We start from the raw sequence: 20,606 nt of genomic DNA on the forward strand, positions 1-20,606 counted from the left end.
CCCTTTGTTTCCAGGGAAAGTGGATCCTTTTCTTGTGGAGTCTTGGTCAAAAAATCACAAGGGAAAAAATAGAAGAATCAAGTTTTACAAGGAAAGTGATTTGCATACTATTACTTTGCTTTCTATCAAATTTTGTTAAGCTTGCTGTGACCTACTTAAGAGCCTTCTGATGAGATTAAGAATTGCAATGAATTCTGTGCTGCAGTAGTTTTAGCACTTATGTTTACCTTACCACTTTTGTACACAGTATCTCATTGTAAGCCTTTGAGTGAGCCTTTGTTTCAGTTTGTTCTACTAAGTTGCTTTTTTTTTGCTGTTGTTTTGTTTTGATTTGTTTTGGTGGGTTTACATTTCTGACATGTATCATGCAAAACGTAGCAGCTGCAGTTTCACAGTGCTGGCAATCAGCTTCACTCCATGAATTCCGGGGCGAACCCAACCAGAAATGTTCATATCTGGCCAAAATTTCAAGTCATTGCCAGAGTATTCTTTTTGTCACCACAGCTATGACAAGCTCTGGTGGTGTCTTTACTTTTCTCATCTCAGTAATACTAGAAATATGTGAAAAGCAAAATGACCCTACTTGAACCGTATGTTTTGCTGTTTTTAGCTGTAGGGGTACTGTGTGGTCTCTTAGAGGTCTCTCAAAGACCTCTCTGGGTACCGTAATTAAGATTACTGACCTGTGTATGGCAAGTGGGTTAGTCAGCTATGGGACAAGCGTCAGGGTGGTCATTTTGCTACCTATGCTGGGCAAACTGCATCAGTGAGAATCAGCATGTGTATTTGGATGTGGATATGAACGTGCACTGTTATTTGTGAGTAATCTGTAGTTTTGAAATGCACAAATTACCAGTTACTGTGTGTTCGTATTTTTAGTTGGAAAAACAGGAAGTCATTTCGAAGTTATAAATGGCAGAAAATAGTTTTGTGGGGGCTTTTTGTTCGTTTGGTTTTGTTTTAATAAGTGAAGAATCTAAATATGAAAGTGGTTTTCCAGGGAGACAGTGGCACAGCTGCCCAGAGAAGCTGTGGATGCCTCATCCCTGGAGGTGTTCAAGGCCAGGTTGGATGGGGCCTGGAACATTGTTATCCTGTCATCTTGTTCTGCCTCCCCATTGCAAACATACAAATGTTAAGTAGGGTTAATATTCATGAAACCAGGTCAACCCTGAATATTTTATGTAAATGCCTAGTCCTGATGGAATATGTTCATAGCTCAAAAAGCCTACCTGGGCAAAGCAAGTTGAAAGGTGGAATCATTAAGGTGATATTTTAGTCTTGATTCTGCATGTACTTGCCCTACATTATAGTAAGTCCATTAATCAGTTTAGCGCTGCAGTGTAATAGAGGGTGATCTACACGCTTGTCCCACATGGGCATTTTCTGTGTCCTGGTGGTTTCTGCAGGGCTCTCTAAAAGACACACATTTAAGATCTCTTCAGTTTTATGTATTAATTCTGTTGCATCTATTGCTTCTCTCATTGATCACCGTTGTCGGCTGGGGTTGGTGATCTTTTCAGTCCTTAAAAAGAAAACTGGAGGGATGGAATTGAAACAGTGAAATAGTAACAGGGCAGATGAAAATCATGATTTCCTAATCCCCATATTAACTTCTTATTCGGAAAAGGTGCAGTGCTAGAGGGGAATTTTCTATCAAAATCTCCAGTTTCTCTCATCTTGCGTCTACCCAGCTAAAATATTAAGGCTGCAGATTCCACCAGAATGAGAATAGTCTGTTTCAGCATGCTTGACACCTTCATTTCTTTTGGAGATGGGGAGCATAAAATCATCTAATTTCCATGCATTTTTCGAAACAAATCTGAAGTCAAAACATGTAACTTCCCTGATTTTGCTCATGTGTGATTTCCTTTCTTTGACACTTGAGTGCTTTATTTACATGCAGGCTTTCAAGGATTGGATAGGATTAGGCTGGTCGCATATGGTATCTCTTTCTGGCACTACAAGTAACCAAACGACCAATGAGGGTAGTTAGCATATCTGTTATCACTGCTGCTGGTTGGAGCTAATGAATTTCAGTGCAAGCCAAGCAGAGATTGTTGGCTGACCTTTCAGATAATCCCACTGAAGTGGAAAAATAAAGCCTTTTAATTGGGATGGTAATTTTAGAGTTAATAAATTGCGTATCTTTTGGCAACTGCATTGAATATACTACATTTAAATTTATAATGAAAGTTAGAAGCACTGCTACAAGCCTTGGTGTGCTTCTTACTTTCCTATTGCTTCAGACATTTAACTATTTATTGGATTGCAGATACTTCAAAATCATATTTCACGGAGTAATAATTTATTCTCTTCAATTCCTTTTTAGGAAGAATGGACCCATCACAGATTAGGTGTGCTTCTAATGGTTTACACACCTGTAATATTTTTAAGAAGTGTGGAGGCTTTTGATATGGATCAAAATCTGCTGCTTCACTGAATCTGAAACAGTGGTTATTCATGCACGGCGTTTCCAGTATTTTTCAGTTGATATCTGAACTAGTTGAATTCAGTTGAGGGGTTGGAGATGTACAATTTTTCTGAGAGGAGAAGGAATAATGCAGAGGTACTAAAGCAGCTTTAAAATCAGAGAACTCTAAAAGAATTTTTTTTTTTTGTTTTGTTTTAAAAATATGCTTGTGCTTAATCATCTTCAGATTCAGCATTTGGTTTGGCTCTTAGCAACTGATTCTTTTCAGTGGTTTGGGAAACATTCTGTTATAAAAGAGAACTCATAATAGAATTGCCACATGATTCATCTCATCAATTCTTTTGCTTGTTTCTCTCAATTTCAAAAACATCTTAACAGTCTACTAATTATCTAATTTACTAACTTTCAACATCCATATACTGCTACTTAGTCTGAATTTGACACCAGAAGATTGCTACTACAGAATAGCATATACAGGCATCAAGGTGCATCAAGCTGCAGACATCTGTCTGTTAATTTTATAGCGGGAAAAAGCATGAGAAAGAAAGGAAATGCAGATTTAATCATACTTGTAAGAGGCTTCCAAAACCAAAGGTTGCATTAGGACTATTGTACTCAAGTCCTGTACTGGTAACCCCTTCTTAAACTCCTTTTCTTGTTGACCTTGATGATTATGCTCTGCAGCTTGATTGTACCTGTGCGAAAATATTACTAGAAATGAACCAAACGTGCTGCTGGACCATTCATGGATTTAAGGTATTATGTTATGAGAAATAGGAAATACACGTTTGTTTTCCTTTATCCTTTGTGGTTTGTATGCCCACTGGTATCTTGTCAGACAGTTCTCTCTTCCAGGCTCAGTTCACGAAGATGATGCGTGCCTCCCATGTCCTTTGCTGTCTTTCTTTAACAAGAATTTTTTCTGGTTCTTCTGCTTATTCCAAAAATGGAGAACTGAATTTTGCAGGGTGGCTGGTTGTGGGCTCACTGTGGGTTTGCTGTGGCAGAACTTCTGAGTTAGTTTTCTGTAAACTTTGGAGCTTTGTAAGCTTTGAATATATAACGCATAGATTTTCAATTGCTACTTGCTGCAAGTTGACCCTGATTAAGCAGAGTTTTGCTTGTATCTTAGTTGAAGGCTTTTTGTTTGCTTGTCTTTGTCATATTGACATCTACAGCCTCCAAAGCACTGATTCTTGGGGTAGACAAGGGGTAGATGTAGAGTAGAGGCAGTCCTCTTCATCCAGGTAAAATCTGTGTTGATTGCCTGATATATCTTTCTCATACTTCTATAGTTAACATGGGAGGTAATTTTTTCTTAGGTTAGAGTGGCAGGAGCTCTGTTCTTTTCACCTTTCTTGCCTGGTAAATTCCTTGTGCATTGACATTACCCTTGGGCAGAACTGCTTTGTTCCCGTGGCACTGTATAAATGTGGTGTAGTTAGGGATTATAAACATCCCCCTTGCTATGATGTACTAGGAAATGATTTGCAGATAATGATGTAGAACAGGTACAGTGTGGAACCTTCTGGGGACACACATCTCCTAATGACCTGGACAGGTTGGACATGCCCCATACAGCACCTTCTAGACAAAGGTTAGAAAAAATGGATATCTGCTTATGGTAAAGGTTTCTTTCATCATTTGTTTAGGGAATAAGTGTGTTTTCTGAGATGTTAAAGTGTTTATAGTAGAGTGGAAAACATAAAGAATTCCCTGTGAAACTTGCAACAATCTGTCCTTAGTTCTTCTCTGAGCAGTACAATTGTGTGCTTTAACTACAGGTCACAGATATTTTAAGACACAGTCGCATATGAAGTCTTGTTCTGGGTTCTATAACTGACAGTAGTAAGGTCTGGGTGATTTACTCCTGCCAATTAGTTTCTGAATTAATGTACACAGTCAAACAACAGAGCAGTTTGTGCAATGAAAAAGTTTGCACTCCATTACCTGACCAAATAGTTTATTTAACCACATGCATAACAACCAAATGTATGATCACTGTGGTTTATCACTTGGAAAGTTCTCAATTGCTTTACAGTGTTTTACTTATTCCTAGAATCTGATTTCAGCTTGAGTTCCATGTTCTCAATTCAGAAGTTTCTTTTAAGTATGGGAGGAAAGTGCAATTTTTTCTTCTCCTTACCTCCAGTTCCATGGGGCCTCTGTTATTCTGCCTGGATCCCCAGGAGGCTATTAACTGTAGGAAAGAAAATCAATCTTTCAAAAAATGAGTGATTTTAAATTAGTGTAATAGTTATATCAGCTGTCTGTGCATGTTAAGTGATGGCCCTCTTGATGAATTATGGGACTTGGTAATCCTGTGTTTGCTGTCCCTCTGGGGGATTTCAGGAGGCTTTGCTTTGCTCTGCAATGCTGACTTTGCTTAGCTTTCATTTCTCTTCATTATCTACATCACCTGTGCCCCTTTTGGATGAAGTTTGGCATCTGCCAAACCAGTGTTTGCGTTTTGGGCCTTGGCTTGGTGTAAAGCAAGTGCATGATGTGTCTCGAAGTGGTGGACAATGGATTGATCAGTTGATTGAGAATCTTTTTGAGTTTGTCTCTCTCAGCTTTGTTAGCAACCTGCTGGCTGGTGCTGGGCTGGCATAAGTATTTTTTACCTGTGGCTGCTAATTTGTTTTGTACATCAAATAGAGCCTTCGCTACTTGTATTGCTTTTAAACAGCTTCAGAAAACAGTAATACAGATTTGTTCATCTGGAGAAAGATGGGAAAACTCCTTACTAATAATAAAAGAACAAAGTGTACTGTGTCCAGTTTGTCAGGCACCACCTAGCTGCCTCTCAAGACTTGGACTCATTTTCTTTAGGAAGTATTTGATGGTATGGAATGATAATGAGAATCTATCAGTACTGATCTCTGAGAAATATTTATCTGTTTTCTGTGCCTTCTTAGACCCATGATGTTCCATACATGTGCTAGGCCATCTTGGGGGGAAGGGTTAATGAGAGAGCTATTAGAATAGTTATTATCTTTAGTGACCCTTCTGATATATTAAACGGTGTTGAAAAACAAAAGGATTATCTTCATTTGTACATAAAAAAGATAAATGCTCAGATGCAGGAATGAATAGTAATATAAACATCTGAAGAGAGCTGTTTCTTCCTCTGACAACTTCCTTCCCACCCATCACATCAAACAGACCATCAATCCCTGCTCAGCAATCTTCATCACCTGGTGTAGGGAACCTCCTTTGGCAGAGGGGTTGGACTCAGTGATCTGTGGAGGTCCCTTCCAACACCTTCAGTTCTGTGATTCTGTGATTTTCCTAACCAGTGGCATATTCTTTCCAGACACATTTTTTTGGATGCTTTTGTGTGTCTTTATAAACAGCCAACTGAATTTAAATTCTCCTCACTCCTGAGTTTGGAATAATAGGTACAGCTCCTAAGCAAGCATCAGTAGCCCAGGAAGGATGTCATTTTTCAAGAGGATCCTTCTGAAAGCACACCATAAGACTGCAGAGATACCGTGAAAAAGGATACATCCAAGTAGAATTCATTTCCAGAGCTTTGATTATAAGGGTAGTAAATGTGAGCATTTGTTACATTTCTTTTTGGGCAGACACGTTAAGATACTTGTGGGATTACATTAAATATCCACAAGTTTTAACTTCATGGAGATTATGGATTAGTGATGAAACTCAGCATGGCTAACTGCATGGAGTTCTGCTGGCTCAACTATCGAAATCAGGCTGAAAAGGGAAATGGCTGTTTCCGACCATTAAACCTAATAAACCGGCTTAAATCCAGAGTGGGCTGTTTAAACTTCAGTTCAGCAGTCTCTGAGGATTTGCAGAGGAGAAAGTTTTGCTTCAACAGTCATGATAGTATTTCTAGTATATTTGAAACATCTCTTAATTGCATGAGATCAAGAAAGTTCTGCTTCATTTAAGCTTAAAAGAAGAAACAACCAGTAACCATGCACCAGAGTACTTGTAAGTGATTTGTAATCATCTTTTTCCTTAGTTGCACTTAATTCCACTCCTGGCAAGCTGTACAACCTATCAAGAGATTATTTCATGTCTGTGGATAATTGGCTGACCTGTATGACAGGCTACACCAGCTCACAGTTATGGTTTATTTTTAAGGCTAAATAAATTAAACAGTTGCATGATTTTTTTTTTTTTCCTGTTGTTGTTGTTGTTTGTTTGTTTCATTATTAATGATACGACAGCTTCTGATTAGGTCCATATTCTGATTCCTGTGACGTTTGTCATTTAATAGATATGCATCCTAAGTAGCGAAATGGTTAAGATTCGTAGCTTATGGAGGCAGAATAAATCCTTGAGTTATGAAATGTCAGACAGTACAATAAAAACAGGTGAAAGCCAAAGCTAAAAGAATTCTTACTGATAGAATGGCATTATTTACAATAAATGTATAATGAAATGTTTGAATGTCAGGGAAATACAGATTACTAAGAGATGAAAGCTCACAGCCAGTGTAATGATACCAGACAAGCTGAGAAGTATTGGTGTTAAAAATTACATGAAACATTGATTTTATTTTTGTTTTCTTTCACTGATGGTAGGTCAAGTACGGAGTTAAACCCTACTCTTATGAAGGAAATAAAATAAAGCAGAACAGTATGTCATCTATCATTTCATTTAATGGACCTGTCTGTTGTAAAATAAACTTTACTGCAGAAGATGGATGGTCTGTCTCTTTTTCTTTTTAGTGAAGAAACCTCAAGCTTTGCTTTTCTTGGCCTCCTTGAGTGTTACTTATTATTTGAATAGGAGAAAACAGTGAGATTTTAAGGGGAAAACGATCTAATTTGCCAGGTTCTTCTGTACCCAAAATGTAAGGTTTCTTGGCTGCTGTACTGATACTGAACTGTGCTCCCCTTGGGAGGTTCAGAAAGTTGAGGAGTGATGTTGCAGCTTGCTCAGTGATCTTGTTTTTCTTTGTGGTTCACAAGACTACAGCTCTTCTGAGCTTGTGTTCATATGGCAGTACATGCAGTTTATTAAAGGCTGTGAAATTATAGACACCAAATTCACGTAGCATGTTGGGATACAGCGCTCTTTCAGGGGAAGAGGAGAATGGGGAGGGAAATGCGTAATCATTAGACTTTGACTCAGTGCTCTTGCATTAAATCAGCACAAAACTGTAAGGATGCTCTCAGCAATTCAGTGTGTTTATTGAAATAAACATGTATTAGCGTTATTTGAAAACAGAGAGAGAGAAGCTTTATGGAAAATATTTCCTGTGTCTCTAATTATGTGAGACATCCAGTTTCTCCATTCCATTTCTGCTGTCTTTTTTTTGGATATGCAAGAAATATCACCATGGATCTGAACTGAAAATCACGTGCAACTTTAAATCTTATGAATTTAAATTTTGAGAGGCTTTTCTGAGCACCATCATTGCTTTAACGAGGCACTGAAACCTGTTTCCTGTGATGACATGACCTCAAATGCACTTGGGCTTATGCTGTCATACATCATTCTCCCATCTTTTCTGTATCTGACGCTGGCAGGAAGATTAAAAAAATAAAAATAAATGAATAAATTGGGTCGCTAGTTTGATTTTAATCAGAAATCTCAGTTCCCCAGAAGGTCTGGACAAAACCCAAAGACTTTTTTTTTTGAGTTAAAGTTGCAGTAACTCTTCTGCCTGGCCATGCTATTAAAAGTTAAGGCAATTATTTAACAAAGTGTAAAGATAGTCATTTGAAAGACTTTGTACTTCAGAAATACTTAGTCATGATAAAAGTCATAGTAACTATATTTTTTACCTGTAGAATTTTGTCCTCATGGATGATGTCATCTTAACATAATTTACTTTTCCTACACGTTCTCCTTTGTATCACCTGGATTTTTAAGTTGTTGATGTTTCGGAGTAATGAAGGAAAATGGTGCTTCTTGTTCATGACGGCAACCTTGGTTTATCAATACAGCATCCATAGCTCTGCATTATTGAATTGTGAGTCCAGCTGGTGTGTAGCTTAGCTGCTTTATTACAATGATTGAAAGCATGAAATCTATACTTGATGGTACTGAGTTTACCTCGCCTTCTACTGTGATGCTTCAGACAGCTTTTGTATTGAAATTCCTCTACTGAAGTGAAAGAAACTCTACAACAAATTGATAGTGAGGGGCTGCATCATCTATTCAGGATCACTGTCATCTATTAAATGTACACTAGATATGTTTTCTAGATGTGTAAAACCTTTTATTTTCTTCTACTACTACTGCTACTTTTATTTTCTTTTCACTTTTAAATTACCTTTTCCAGAACTAATGCAAGTCATGAAATTGCTTTGAGCAATTTGTAGATGTAGTGAGAGGCAGTATTTAAAGAAATGCTTAACTCTCTGACTGGAGAAGAAAAACAATTATTGAAATCTCATACCTGCAAGGATAGAGACCCAGTGGTACATCCTGAATTATCCCTGCTGTGTTTAGATGTGTAACCATTCTTAATGGCAGCTGATGTACCAGGAAGCCATCAGTTGTTTCTTCTAACACTCCCAATGTACAGTGTTTGATTACTAGGTAGGGTACCCAAAGGAGGTGGAGTGTGAAGGGTTTTGCAAATATTGGGAGATCTGTTAACGAACAGGTTATAAAGTTCTCCCTGAAGCTGAGCTGCAGAATGAGAAGAGCTTGACAAAGGTTCAGACAGGCACACTAAACTGTTTATCTGTGTTAGAACAGTCCTGTGGTTTTTGGCAGCTTAGTCATCAGGGATTTGAAAGTGATTACCTTGCTGAATTCAGACGATGAGACCAGAACAGGGTGGAGTGCTTTCTACTGCAGCTCTCTGTTCTTTGTGCATTTCAGGCATTTGGTATGGTTTGTATTTGTATTTTGGACAAGCAAAGAATAAACATATGGAAAGGTTGGTGATTCTTCTTACATTTTCAAAGCTTGGACATTGATACAAACATTTTTGATGATTTTTGAAGTGCCTTGAAGTATTTGCATAAATAGCTGTTAGAAATATGCCACACAACTTGTCTCTTTAAGAATGGGTCAGTGCTGCACTTGAAATGTTCACATGTGGCTCAGGAGTCCTGGGCTGTCATCCTCTGAGCTGTGTGTTTGGTCCTTCTAGTTCTGATGCATGGGGAGGGGAGAGAGCTCACATCCTTCCATTTCAGAATAAATCTGAGGGTCCTTGTCCTCAGTGTCCTGCAGGATATTTAAGGATCACTTCTGTTACTATGGCTAACACTATATATTGTCTTTATTGAAGAGAGATTAGATTGATTTATTTTTTTTAATCCCCCCCTTTCCCTCTGCTTTTCTGTCACTGTCTTTATTAGCTTGTTTTTGGTTAACAGCAAGCCTCCTAGGGTGTCTGTAGGCAGAAGAATGCATTACTGAACAGATGCCTGAATTAACCCCTGTATTAGAAGCATGAGCATGTAGCCGTGCTTCTGTGGCACTCCATCCAGATCAATTCATATGTAGGCAACAATGAGCGCCTGTGATGGCCTTGTACATTCTGCATTAGCAAGGCTGTACTCCTGTGTATGTTAATGTCTGTAAAAATTCTGCCTGTTTTGAAATCTAAAGAGATATTTCAGCTTCTTTTGAGGAGAAAAAACTTCATCTTGGAATAGGAACCGCTAAGGAATGCTTTGGAGAAAGATGCAGAGAGGGTGACTAGAGAATACTTGTTCAAACTTTCCTGTAAGAACAGAGTGGTGTGAAATGAAATCTTAAGCGGCAGGTATCAAATAAAAGGAAGATATTTTGTCGTGTTCTGTCGTTGGTTTGTTTGTTTTTCTGAATCACGTTTAAGTTGGAAAGCTCACTGTCAGGGGAATTTGTGGGTACGACCATTGCAGCGCATTCAAAGCCTGGTTACACACATTCACTGAAAAAAGCTTAACTTTTAGTCATAGTAAAAATAGACAGCAGTAAGTTATTATCTCAAATGAACTCCCAGTGTCTTTTTAAGGCTTAAAGCTCCCCAATATAATTCTGTACAGCTTTTCTGATTTTTTTTTCTTTTCTTTTTAAATAGAAAATAACCCCTTTGAGATGCCCTACCTGAAACTGAATTTGGTGAAACAATGGCATTTAAAGTTCAGTACAAAAAGCTTAAAAATTACATTTGCCACTGAGGGGACCTGATTTCAATTATAACAGATAATATCTGGAATCAATAATAGCTCCTGGTCATCTGTTAGGGGGAAAGAAACAACAGTGTCTGCCTCATTAGTTCTTATATGCAGGTCTCCAGTCATTTCAGGCATAAACATTTTAAGAATGCATCCTCGAGCAAAGCTTTGAAATGGGCTGCCCAGCCCTGCTACCAGCCAATCGATCCCTTTTCTGTCATCACATCTTGCTCCCTGTCACAACCAGTTCCTCTGACACTGTGCTCCCACCTTCCACATCATTTATTTTGCAGTGCGTTTTTTATGTTTCTGTGAGGTTTGTATGCATTCTAATAGCTGGGACATCACGTTTAGGACATTGATCTGGAGTCTGGTTTTTATTCCCCCATCAAGCATGCACAGTGTGGCCAAGTAATTATTAAAGCAACTTGTGTTTTTCTATCCCTTTCCGCTTCCCCCCACTTTCTTCAGTTGAAGGACTCATTTGTGTCACCTGATGTCCCAGTGTACAGCTGTGCTCCATGTGTCCAGCCTGGTGGTTGCTGGCATGTCCCCCCTGCTGTGCCGGTGCCATTAAGTTTGGGCTGTGCCCGCGTGGCTGCACTCAGAAGCTGCAGCATGCCTGTGCCTTCCTTCCTGCTGCTGAGCTCTGTATGTCAGAGCAGCAATGCTATACAGGCTGCAGGAGAACAGAAGGTTCCTACGCAAAAGAACTGATTTAAGCATAAAGATCTTGGCCTTGGATTGATCTGTTCGTAGGCTGGGGACCTGCATGTGCAAAGCTGCCCAACAGGGAGCATAGATAGGCAGTAATTTAGATAATGACAGAAAGGAAAGACAAAATTTCTTTGAGAATTTGAATATGAACACCATCAGATTCTTCCTTTTTTTCCTAATTGGAGCAGTGCTCTGGTGTGTACGTAAGGGTTAGAAACCTCTTCCCAGTTGCTCACACATGTCCTTATAGTGAAAAAGTGAAGCTCCTCAAAAGAACATCTTGTAATATCTCTAATCACATTCCTGACTGAACTGACTTTCTGTTGTGTTTTTTATGGAGAAGGATATTAAGGAAACATTAGCATTTTTTTTGATTATTTTGAGCAGTTAGTCACAGAGAAGTAACTTAATCCCAAAGCAAGGACCACTGTGAGATGACCAACTCCTTCTTCCATGCTCACAAGTAAATGAGTTCTTTCATAATTTGAGTTTCAATGTACCTGCAATACCATATGAATGTTGACCCTGGAGCTGCTTTAATGTTGTATGTCATTATAGATCTCACTATAATTTTACCACTTAAGTGAACTGGGTTTTGGTGTCCTGTGTTGTTATCTTGTTTTCCCATTCTGAGTAGCCTTTGGCAGCCAGAATATATTTAACAGTGCCAAGTTGGGTGTTGTGTTGTTGGCAGAGAACACATCCTCCCATTAAGTTTTATTCTTGAGTTAAACATTTCCTCCTTCTCTGATGGCTGAGAGGTCACTGAAGGGAACATCGATTGCTGTTCCTGTGCTTGAAATGCAAATTATAAGACCTTCTGGTCCTATGTTGACATTAATGCATTTGGGTGCACGTGCTTCTGATCCATAGGTTCTCACTGTGGAATGGTGTGTCCATTGGAGGAAAGAGCAAGAAGTTTGTCATATCAAAGTCATATTGCAGCTTTGCTAATAGCCCTGTGTCCCAACTGAGCTGCTGAACCCTGGGGTCTTCTCTGAGAGGACTGATGCCACCTCTTTCCACAGCTTGGTTATTATCCTTCTGGTATTCTACATGTGTATAAATACCACAGATAGAAGGCATGGATATCTGCCTCCTGTCTTGGTCTCAGCTCTGCACACGATTAATAGAAAGTTAGACAAGGAATCTTTTCTGTCCTGAGTTGCTTGCTCTATGCACAGTAATTCATCTGTGGGTTCCTGAGCCTTACTTTGCATTCTCTGCTGCTCCACCGCACACTTCTCATTTGCTTGAGTGGCGTTGCTTGAGACAAATCTGTCTGTTTTGAGCCTGACCTCTGTTAGACTCCTGCCAGAAACCTGTGGCGAATATGCTGCCTTCGTGGTGCAGGTGATGCCCTCGTGTCTTTCTTTCTTTCTTTGTCCTGGTACTCTGCAGGCTATCCTTCTAGTGGATATTTCAAGATCTAATTTTGTCTTCCATACGTGTTCTAAAATGAGTTCTGGCTATTTTCTACCGTATGTCAGATTTCAATCTTTTTTTTTTTTCTTTGTCCTGGAAGGGCTTTTTAAAAAATCTCTTTTCAAAAAGAGAAGGAGAAAAAAATAAATAAATAAAAAAAAATCTGTATCTGATCTAGTAACTGAGTAATAAAAACTAGATGTCAAAGCAAAGCTGGATCATAACAGTGTGACAAGAGATATTGACTCTTAAGGGGAAAATTACTGTCATTCTTTCACAAAATTTAAAAATAAGACATCTAACAACTATAAGACAAAGATTTTGTTTGCACGCTAGGTCTGCAAATTCTTCATTTCATTTGCTGCATATATGGGAGCTATTAAAGCAAACTTTGTAATTCACTTTTGCTTCTTAGAAACTGGAAAGCTGACTGGAATGGCTCCAGGCATTCCAGTGCCATGGGGGAATTCGTAGATGTCTTATTGATAATCAGCTTTTTAAAACAAATCTATTCATATTTAGTAAGCTGTTTCCACTTTTAGATTTTTGTCTAAGAATTAATTGGGAAATTTTTAGTTCTTAATTCTCAGGTAAATATTTTCAGTGGGAATATGCTTTCTTGCAACTATTAAAAAAACCTAAAAAATTATGTACTTGATTGGGGTGGGGGATACCTGGATAATTTCTTTGTGTTGTAACAGGAATAAAATTACCTTCTTAATATTTGCTTTGCCTGTTGACACTTTAAGGCATTATATATAATTATTTTAGCTGAAGAGAAGCCAATCCCTGTTTTTTTCTGTGGAATCTTTCTGACTGAGTGGAGCTGCACTTTTCACTGTTTGCCCCACCATCTGACAAGTGGCACCAACAATGTGGTGGAGATCACTAGGATTGCTTGTGTAGATGGCTGTCCTGCATTATTTCTTTCTCTGCACCCTCCTGTTTCTTATGGGGAAGGACACTGAATAAACAGGCGGCATCATAATTTTCCTGTCTGTTTGCATATCCTACGTTGCCCATCACTGAGTTAAGATATTCCAGTCTTGATCTGTAAGATTTTTATTTCATTACAGGTATTATGCCAGTATATCTAGAGAGCTAATGTGAAATGGATGAGGCCATGCTTTTTTTGGTGGTTCCCTGAGTGTGAACAAGGGGCACAATATGGAACACAGGGAGTTCTGTCTGAATATGAGGAAGAACTTCTTTACTGTGAGGAAAACAGAGCACTGGCACAGGCTGCCCAGGGGGGCTGCTAAGTCTCCTTCTCTAGAGAACCTACAGAACCTACCTGGATGCTTTCCTGTGCAACCTACTGTACAGAACCTGCTTTAGTTGGATCCAATGATCTCCAGAGATCCAACTCCCACAGTTCTTTGATTCTGTGACTCAGGGCAGTGCTTTTTATTTCAGTGTGCATATCTTTGGGTACTCTGTTTTTGTTTTTTTGGAGAGTATGTGTAGCACTAAACTGAATGTAGATCATTGATTGCACATGCCTTGGAAAAAGGAAGTCTTGTTGCTGCAAGTTCTGCTCACATATCAGACTCTTTGGTGCTGACCAGGCGCGTAGTCTCACAGGGCTTTTCCAAAGGGGTGAATAAAGACTGGGTAGTGGGCAAGGGTGATTCAGTAATGTCTGATAAATGCTGGAGTGTATTTGACAAAAAATGTACTTTGTTTTAGAAGTGAAGGAAGTAATTTGTCTTCAAAATTTGCATGGAGTGTTTAGCCTTACATACTGCCAAGCACTGACAGCGCTTCAGAGAACTGAAACATCGTAGGAAATAGGCATGTGCGCCGTTTCAGCAAAGTCAAGTAAAACTTGTGTGTACACCCGAGGACAAGATTTATGCTCTTAAATCTATCACAGCATGTGAAGGACTTTTAAAACTTCCTGCTGATTTTACAGCTGAAGTAATTTATTTCTGTGGTATTAAATTAAGAAAAAGTGATGCCTCATAGAGCTTGAGGGGAGATAATGTTGGTTTTTAGTAGCTTTTATTTCCACCTGTGCAGTGGGAAATTTGTCTAGTTGCCATTACTTACAGTTATTAATGAAACAAATTTCACACAGGCTGTCAAAATTGTCATACCATCCAAATGAAGCATTTTTGTTTTGAACTGCTGCATGTTTTGTAACGTGCCATCCTGTGTTATAGAACATATCCCATTGTCTTAGTCTGAAAAGCTTGAGCTTTCTGGCAAGGATTCACAAAGGAATTTTAGATTTCTGTGGTCTCTGACAGCAAACTGCTGCTGCTGCTGCTTTAGGAGCAGTGTGACATGGGCAGGAGGCTGCCTCTGTGTTGAGCCTGAGTGCGGTCACTGCCTGTGGTGGGGGAGATTCCAGCCAGAAGACCAGAGGCTAAAAGGATTTTTGTGGCTTCAAATGTTGCATTTCCTTTGGTGTAAGAGTAGTTGCTTACTTAGCACAGCTGCACCGACAGGCTTCCTTTTTCGCTTTTACATGCAAAGATTTGTTTTTATAGCCCTGAGTTGTTTTTCATATCACTGTGAGATTTGTGTTTTCCTGTCGGTGTTTGTAGATAGTGGACAGCAGCAAGACTTCTGTCAGGTCACCAAGTGGTTTGCCGCATCACACCCCTTTGATAGTTAGAAAGCCATTTTCCTAGTCAAGTTCAAAATTAAACTTATAAGTGATATTGCAATTCAGAGAATCAAAATCACTGTTGCTTAGTGTCTTGGCCTGAGTGAGGCAGCTTTTTAATTCAGAATTTCAGCTGTAGTAAACATTGGGTTGAATGGCTGAATTGACATCTGGCATGTCAATCAGTTTTTAGCAATTGAGGGAAGGAGTTTTCTGGGCAGTTTTGAGGTATTATGTGTTGGTTCTGAGAAGAACAAAAAGAGATTCTTTTTTAGTGCTTACAGTGTAAAACTTAAATCTGGATTCCTTTAAGTATTTGGAAAGGTCACTGCTCTGGTGGGTGCTTTGTTTCTCCAGCCCAAGGTCATGCCCATGCAGGCTCATCTTTTCTGGCCAGCAAGGCTGTGGGCAGAGCATTGCATGCCAGTGGGTTCTTAAAAGCAACCCGCTTTAGCATGTTTTGCTGTTCTGCAGTCCCTGAACCTTTCCTCAACTGGGATTATTATATGGAGTGTTGGATCTACAACACCCATTAAACTACCGAGAAATAAGTCTTGCCTTTTGAGACATGCTGGTGGTACAGATGGCAACCAAAATATTGGCACTCCCTGCTTGCAGACGTCTGAGGTCAGCTATCTGGTAGCGGGAACATTTGGAATAAAACAGTTTCTGTCCTTGAGGGTAGTTAAGAGTAACAGACTAGCTGACAGCCTTCTCCAGTACAAGCTTTCCATTCATGCACAGTGGGTCTGTTTCTTTCTTTTATATGAGTCCTGTGTTTTAAATATTCTGTTCATAACAGTGGCTTAACCTCTGACTCTTTCTTCAACTCCTTCTGTTCTTAACTTTCCCTGCTAGTATATGAATTTTATTAACAAGGAATCCTGCTTTATATTTTAAACATACAAATAATCAAAACTTTCTGTCTTTTTCAGTAATAGCTGGTTTTCGAGGAACAGTTCCACATGGCCTCTCCCTGGAGATTGGAGACACGGTTCAGATACTGGAGAAGTGCGATGGTGAGTTCACTGGCTGGACATCCACTGGTAACAAAGGTTCCTATAGTGTTGATTTGAACACCACTTCTACTCATTCGTTTTCTTAACTGAACAAATTTTTGAAGTCATCAATATAAAAAGAATGTGGTGCTCAGGGCCATGGTTTAGTGGTGGGTTGTTAAGAGTTAGGGCAGTAAGGTTAGGTTGCAATTGGACTTGATGATCTTTAAGATCTTTTCCAAAGGATTTTTTATTCATTCATTAAATAGGTGTGCCTTTGTTGTTTATTTATCTATCTATTTATTTATTTATTTATTTATTTTTAATTTTGGGGTGATATACTTTTAATCTTGTAAGAAATGTTCCTATGAAAGGCATAGGATCTATCAGTTTGAACTGGGTATGCTATGAATCTTGTATAGTAATGCAGTCAATACATTTGGATTATGAAGTCCAAAAATGATTTGTAAATGTTTAGTATATGAGTATGAATCTATTTCCTCTTTTGCATTAGACTTTCTGTCTAGTGCAAAATATATCTGGGTTGCATTACCAGAAACAGTCAGGGATATAGGGTAAAATAATAATTCCTGAAAATTACTGTGAATTAAGTCATCTTAATATGTGCTGGTTTAAACAAATTGCCTCTCATTATGTGGAAAGTACTCTAGATGAGTGCAGTCGGACATCACTGCATAGTTGTATCTGTCCAAAAGGAAAAATGGAATCTGTTTTACATATGGAAATGACTTGCATAATTTGAAAAACAAAAATGTTCTTTCTTCACAGGATGGTACAGAGGATTTGCCTTAAAAAACCCAAATATTAAGGTAAAGATCAATTACGGTTTTGCACTTTGGCAATAATGAGTATTTACTTTTTTTGAAAGCTTATAGTCTCCATGTAAGTAGATGATATTTACCCTTAAAATAAATCTGGAGCTTAGTGTTAAGTGTATTTTTGATATTGCATGAATTAGATTTCGACAATGATTACACTTCTCAAAGGCTCTTGTGCATTTGGATGACTTTACAAATCCAAGGCTCAGACAAATTTTTATTTTAATCTGATTTTTAGAAGCTAAGTTAAATCACAGAATCACAGAACTGTAGGGGTTGGAAGGGACCTCCAGAGATCATTGAGCCCAACCCCCCTGCCAAAGGAGGTTCCCTACACCACATCACACAGGTCGGCGTCCAGGCAGGTCTTGAATATCTCCAGAGAAGGAGACTCCACCACCTCCCTGGGCAGCCTGTTCCAGTGCTCCGTCACCCTCACCATAAAGAAGTTCTTGCACACATTCGTGCAGAACTAACTATGCTCCAGTTTCTGGCTGTTTCCCCTTGTCCTGTCTCCACACACTGCTGAAAAGAGTCTGGTGTCACCAATTTGCCTCCCACACCTCAGATATTTATAGACCTGGATCAGGTCCCCCCTCAGTCTTTTTTTCTCAAGGCTAAACAGACTCGGTTCACTTTGCCTTTCTTCATAGGAGAGGTGCTCCAGGCCCTTCACCATTTTTGTGGCCCTCCACTGGACTCTTTCCAAGAGATCCCTGTCTTTTTTGTACTGGGGAGCCCAGAACTGGGAAAAGACTACCAAGATTGGAAACTGTAAATAATGTTAGAAAAGTTAATTAATTAAACTATGCCTATTTTCTTGATGGCATATATTAGTTCACAACAGCCACTGGAGCTGTATGTGGAGTATCAGTTGAAAAAAAAAATTGTCTGTTTCCATGTATAATGCATTTTGTTTTTTTTTTCCTTGTTGTGTAGTCTTTGATTTCCATGGGAGTATAGCTGATAGACTTCACTGTTTGGTTTTTGTTGCATTCAGACGTGAAATAGTATGATAGTCATACACTTGCTTTCTTCAGCATTTGTTCATCTCCTAGTGTCTTAGATTTTCCTGTCTTAACCGTCTTTTCTGTTTACTTACTTTCCTGTTGACAGTCAGTATAAAGTGTTAGTTTTTCATACGGGAAACCATTTCAAGACTTCTTTTCCTTCAGCACACTACTGAAATCACTTGTTTTTCCTTTAATTCACATTGTCAGCTTATCTCCTATTTCTTTTTTCTTTTTTTTTTCTTTTTTTTTCTTCATTTGCAAGCCTCTTCAGCTGCAAACTAGGGCATATAATATATAAATTTCAGAAGTTTCTAGGAGATCCTCTCATACAAGTCACCAGTTCCTTATCCTTAAGCTTTCAGTCTCTGCTCACATAAATTTGCTTTGCTTTAAGTGGAAGGTCAGTGTGAGAAATAAATCTAAGCAGTGTCTAACCTGATGTTTACTACCTTGACCTCATTGATAAATATTACGATTTGATTTATAAGACACGAGCAGTTGGTATTTATCACATCTTCTGTGTCTTTTGTTGCAGTTCTCACCACATGTTTGCTGTCACAGTTTCTTTGTGGTCTGTCAAATGTGTTGATAGAAGTTATGAATAGGTTTTCTAAACATGACTTGATGTGTGAGGAAATGAGATAGATGATTTCCACATTCATAGAAAAAAAGGAAGGCAAACAGTTTTCTGAACTGGAGTTTTGAAGAGAGCCTCTCCAAAAGTAAAATAAGAGCACCTTGTAAGTCAGCTTGTTATTGGTATTGCTCTGTGAAGACTCTCCCGTTGTTATTCCATCAGCTTGGATGCTCAGAGAAATTATCTGTGGCAGCTGGTCTGCAGTACCCCTGTGTATGCACCGTCCTGATTTCTGGCACATTGTTACAAATGCCAAAGCTACACGTCTTACTGTCCTTGGGAGATGCTCTCCTGCATGCTCTCCTGAACTACTTCACACTACACGGGGGAAGGAGCATTCTCAAGGACAGCTGATATTACACAGTAGATGCCTTTTTTTCAAAGGTCTAGTAGTGGTTTGTGTTATAAGAAAATAGGGCACCTTCACAGTGGAAAGCTGTATGTAGTGGGACTTGTTATAAGGAAGGGCATGGTTATATTTTCCTTTGCTGCATTGTGTAGCTAGCAGTAGTGTATTATGTTCTAAGCCAGAATATAGAAGCTGAATTGCTTAATTTTGTTTACCATTATGATTAATGAAGGTTAGCTTGGTGTAGGTGCTGTGACACTTATCCCTGCAAAAGAACAGTGGAGAACACTTAGCTAACTGGCAAGGTACCACTCCTGTCTGAACACTGAGGCTGAGGATCTTGGGTGTGCAGCTACTGCACCTTTCAGGTTCTCTGCATGGCACAGTAACTCCCAAATAAAGTTGTATTTATTAATTTATTTTTATTTATTTTTGTTGAAATTCATTAACTTCATTTATTTTTCAAATCTGTAGTGAAGAGATCTTGTTAAGATCCTATTGGTAACAAATTTCTCAGAGGGAATATTAACAAGTTATTTAGGATAAATGAGCTGTCAAGCAATCTAAAAAACGCTTTAGAAGTTTATCTTCTAATTTTCTTAAATATTGGAAGACTAAAACTCTACTAAAGGCACTTTTCTTTTCTTTAGATCTGTACTGAGTGTATATTGAGTTCTTTTTTGTGTATGTTTGTTGGTAATTATTTGGAGGACTTCTAATTCAGCATGTATTTGCACATTAAATGGTGCTTCAAGATTATTCTCCAAACTCACTAAAGGGAAATTTTTGGTTGTTTTTACCTAACCTATTCTGTTTTTCAGGGTATCTTTCCATCCAACTACATCCACTTGAAAAATGCATGCGTTAAGAACAAAGGGTAGGTGAAATTTTGGGATTCAGATAATTAAACATGGTAATTTACTTACACCAAAGATCATTGGTGAATCTGGCAAGGAGTGGTGATTTCATTATAATATTTCATCTTAAGCTTTTGGCTGGAATACTTGAAATGGCTGTCCTTAGCTAACATGGTGCTTCTGCACGGTAATAAAATCAGTGTGTTGTATGCTTGAAGAACATGCAGTACAGCTGGGAATATCAGTCTGTGTTGTCTAGAGTAAAGAGAAAACAATCACAACTTCAGTGCCTGTTGTTAAGTTTGGTTTACAACAAAAGTTATTGCCCTTATTAGAAATTATTCTGCACAGCAGCATTTGTTTAACATTAGTAGTTGTTTTCTTTAAAGACATCAGCTGTACCATGGCAGACAGCTGACATTTTACAGAAACAAATGATAAGATTAAGTATCAAGTCAGTGGCAAAAGTTTTCACCAAAACTGTAAAAGAATAGAGATGTTCTTACCCTTACTGCCTTCCTTCAGATGATGAAAAGCAAATATCTATTCTTAATCATGACTGATCTCATTTCATCTTTAGAAGAGTTAAAAAAAGAAAAAAAGAAAAAGGAACAATTGATT

General features: G+C 38.6%; 1 protein-coding gene across 7 annotated transcripts in view; it reads left to right on the forward strand.

The window, feature by feature from the left end:
• The window catches only part of DOCK4 (dedicator of cytokinesis 4), a 232,705-nt gene that overhangs the window by 60,699 nt on the left and 151,400 nt on the right, over positions 1–20,606 (forward strand). For all 7 annotated transcript variants that reach the window (XM_015854079.2, XM_015854108.2, XM_015854097.2 and 4 more), the window contains exons 2-4: positions 16,228–16,311; positions 17,080–17,120; positions 19,950–20,005. In XM_015854079.2, coding sequence (XP_015709565.2) covers positions 16,228–16,311; positions 17,080–17,120; positions 19,950–20,005 — 181 coding nt within the window. The remainder of the gene's footprint in view (positions 1–16,227; positions 16,312–17,079; positions 17,121–19,949; positions 20,006–20,606) is intronic.

Source organism: Coturnix japonica, chromosome 1 (assembly GCF_054131305.1).
Source record: "Coturnix japonica strain WE chromosome 1, WE-NBRP24, whole genome shotgun sequence".
NCBI classification, from domain to species: Eukaryota; Metazoa; Chordata; class Aves; order Galliformes; family Phasianidae; genus Coturnix; species Coturnix japonica.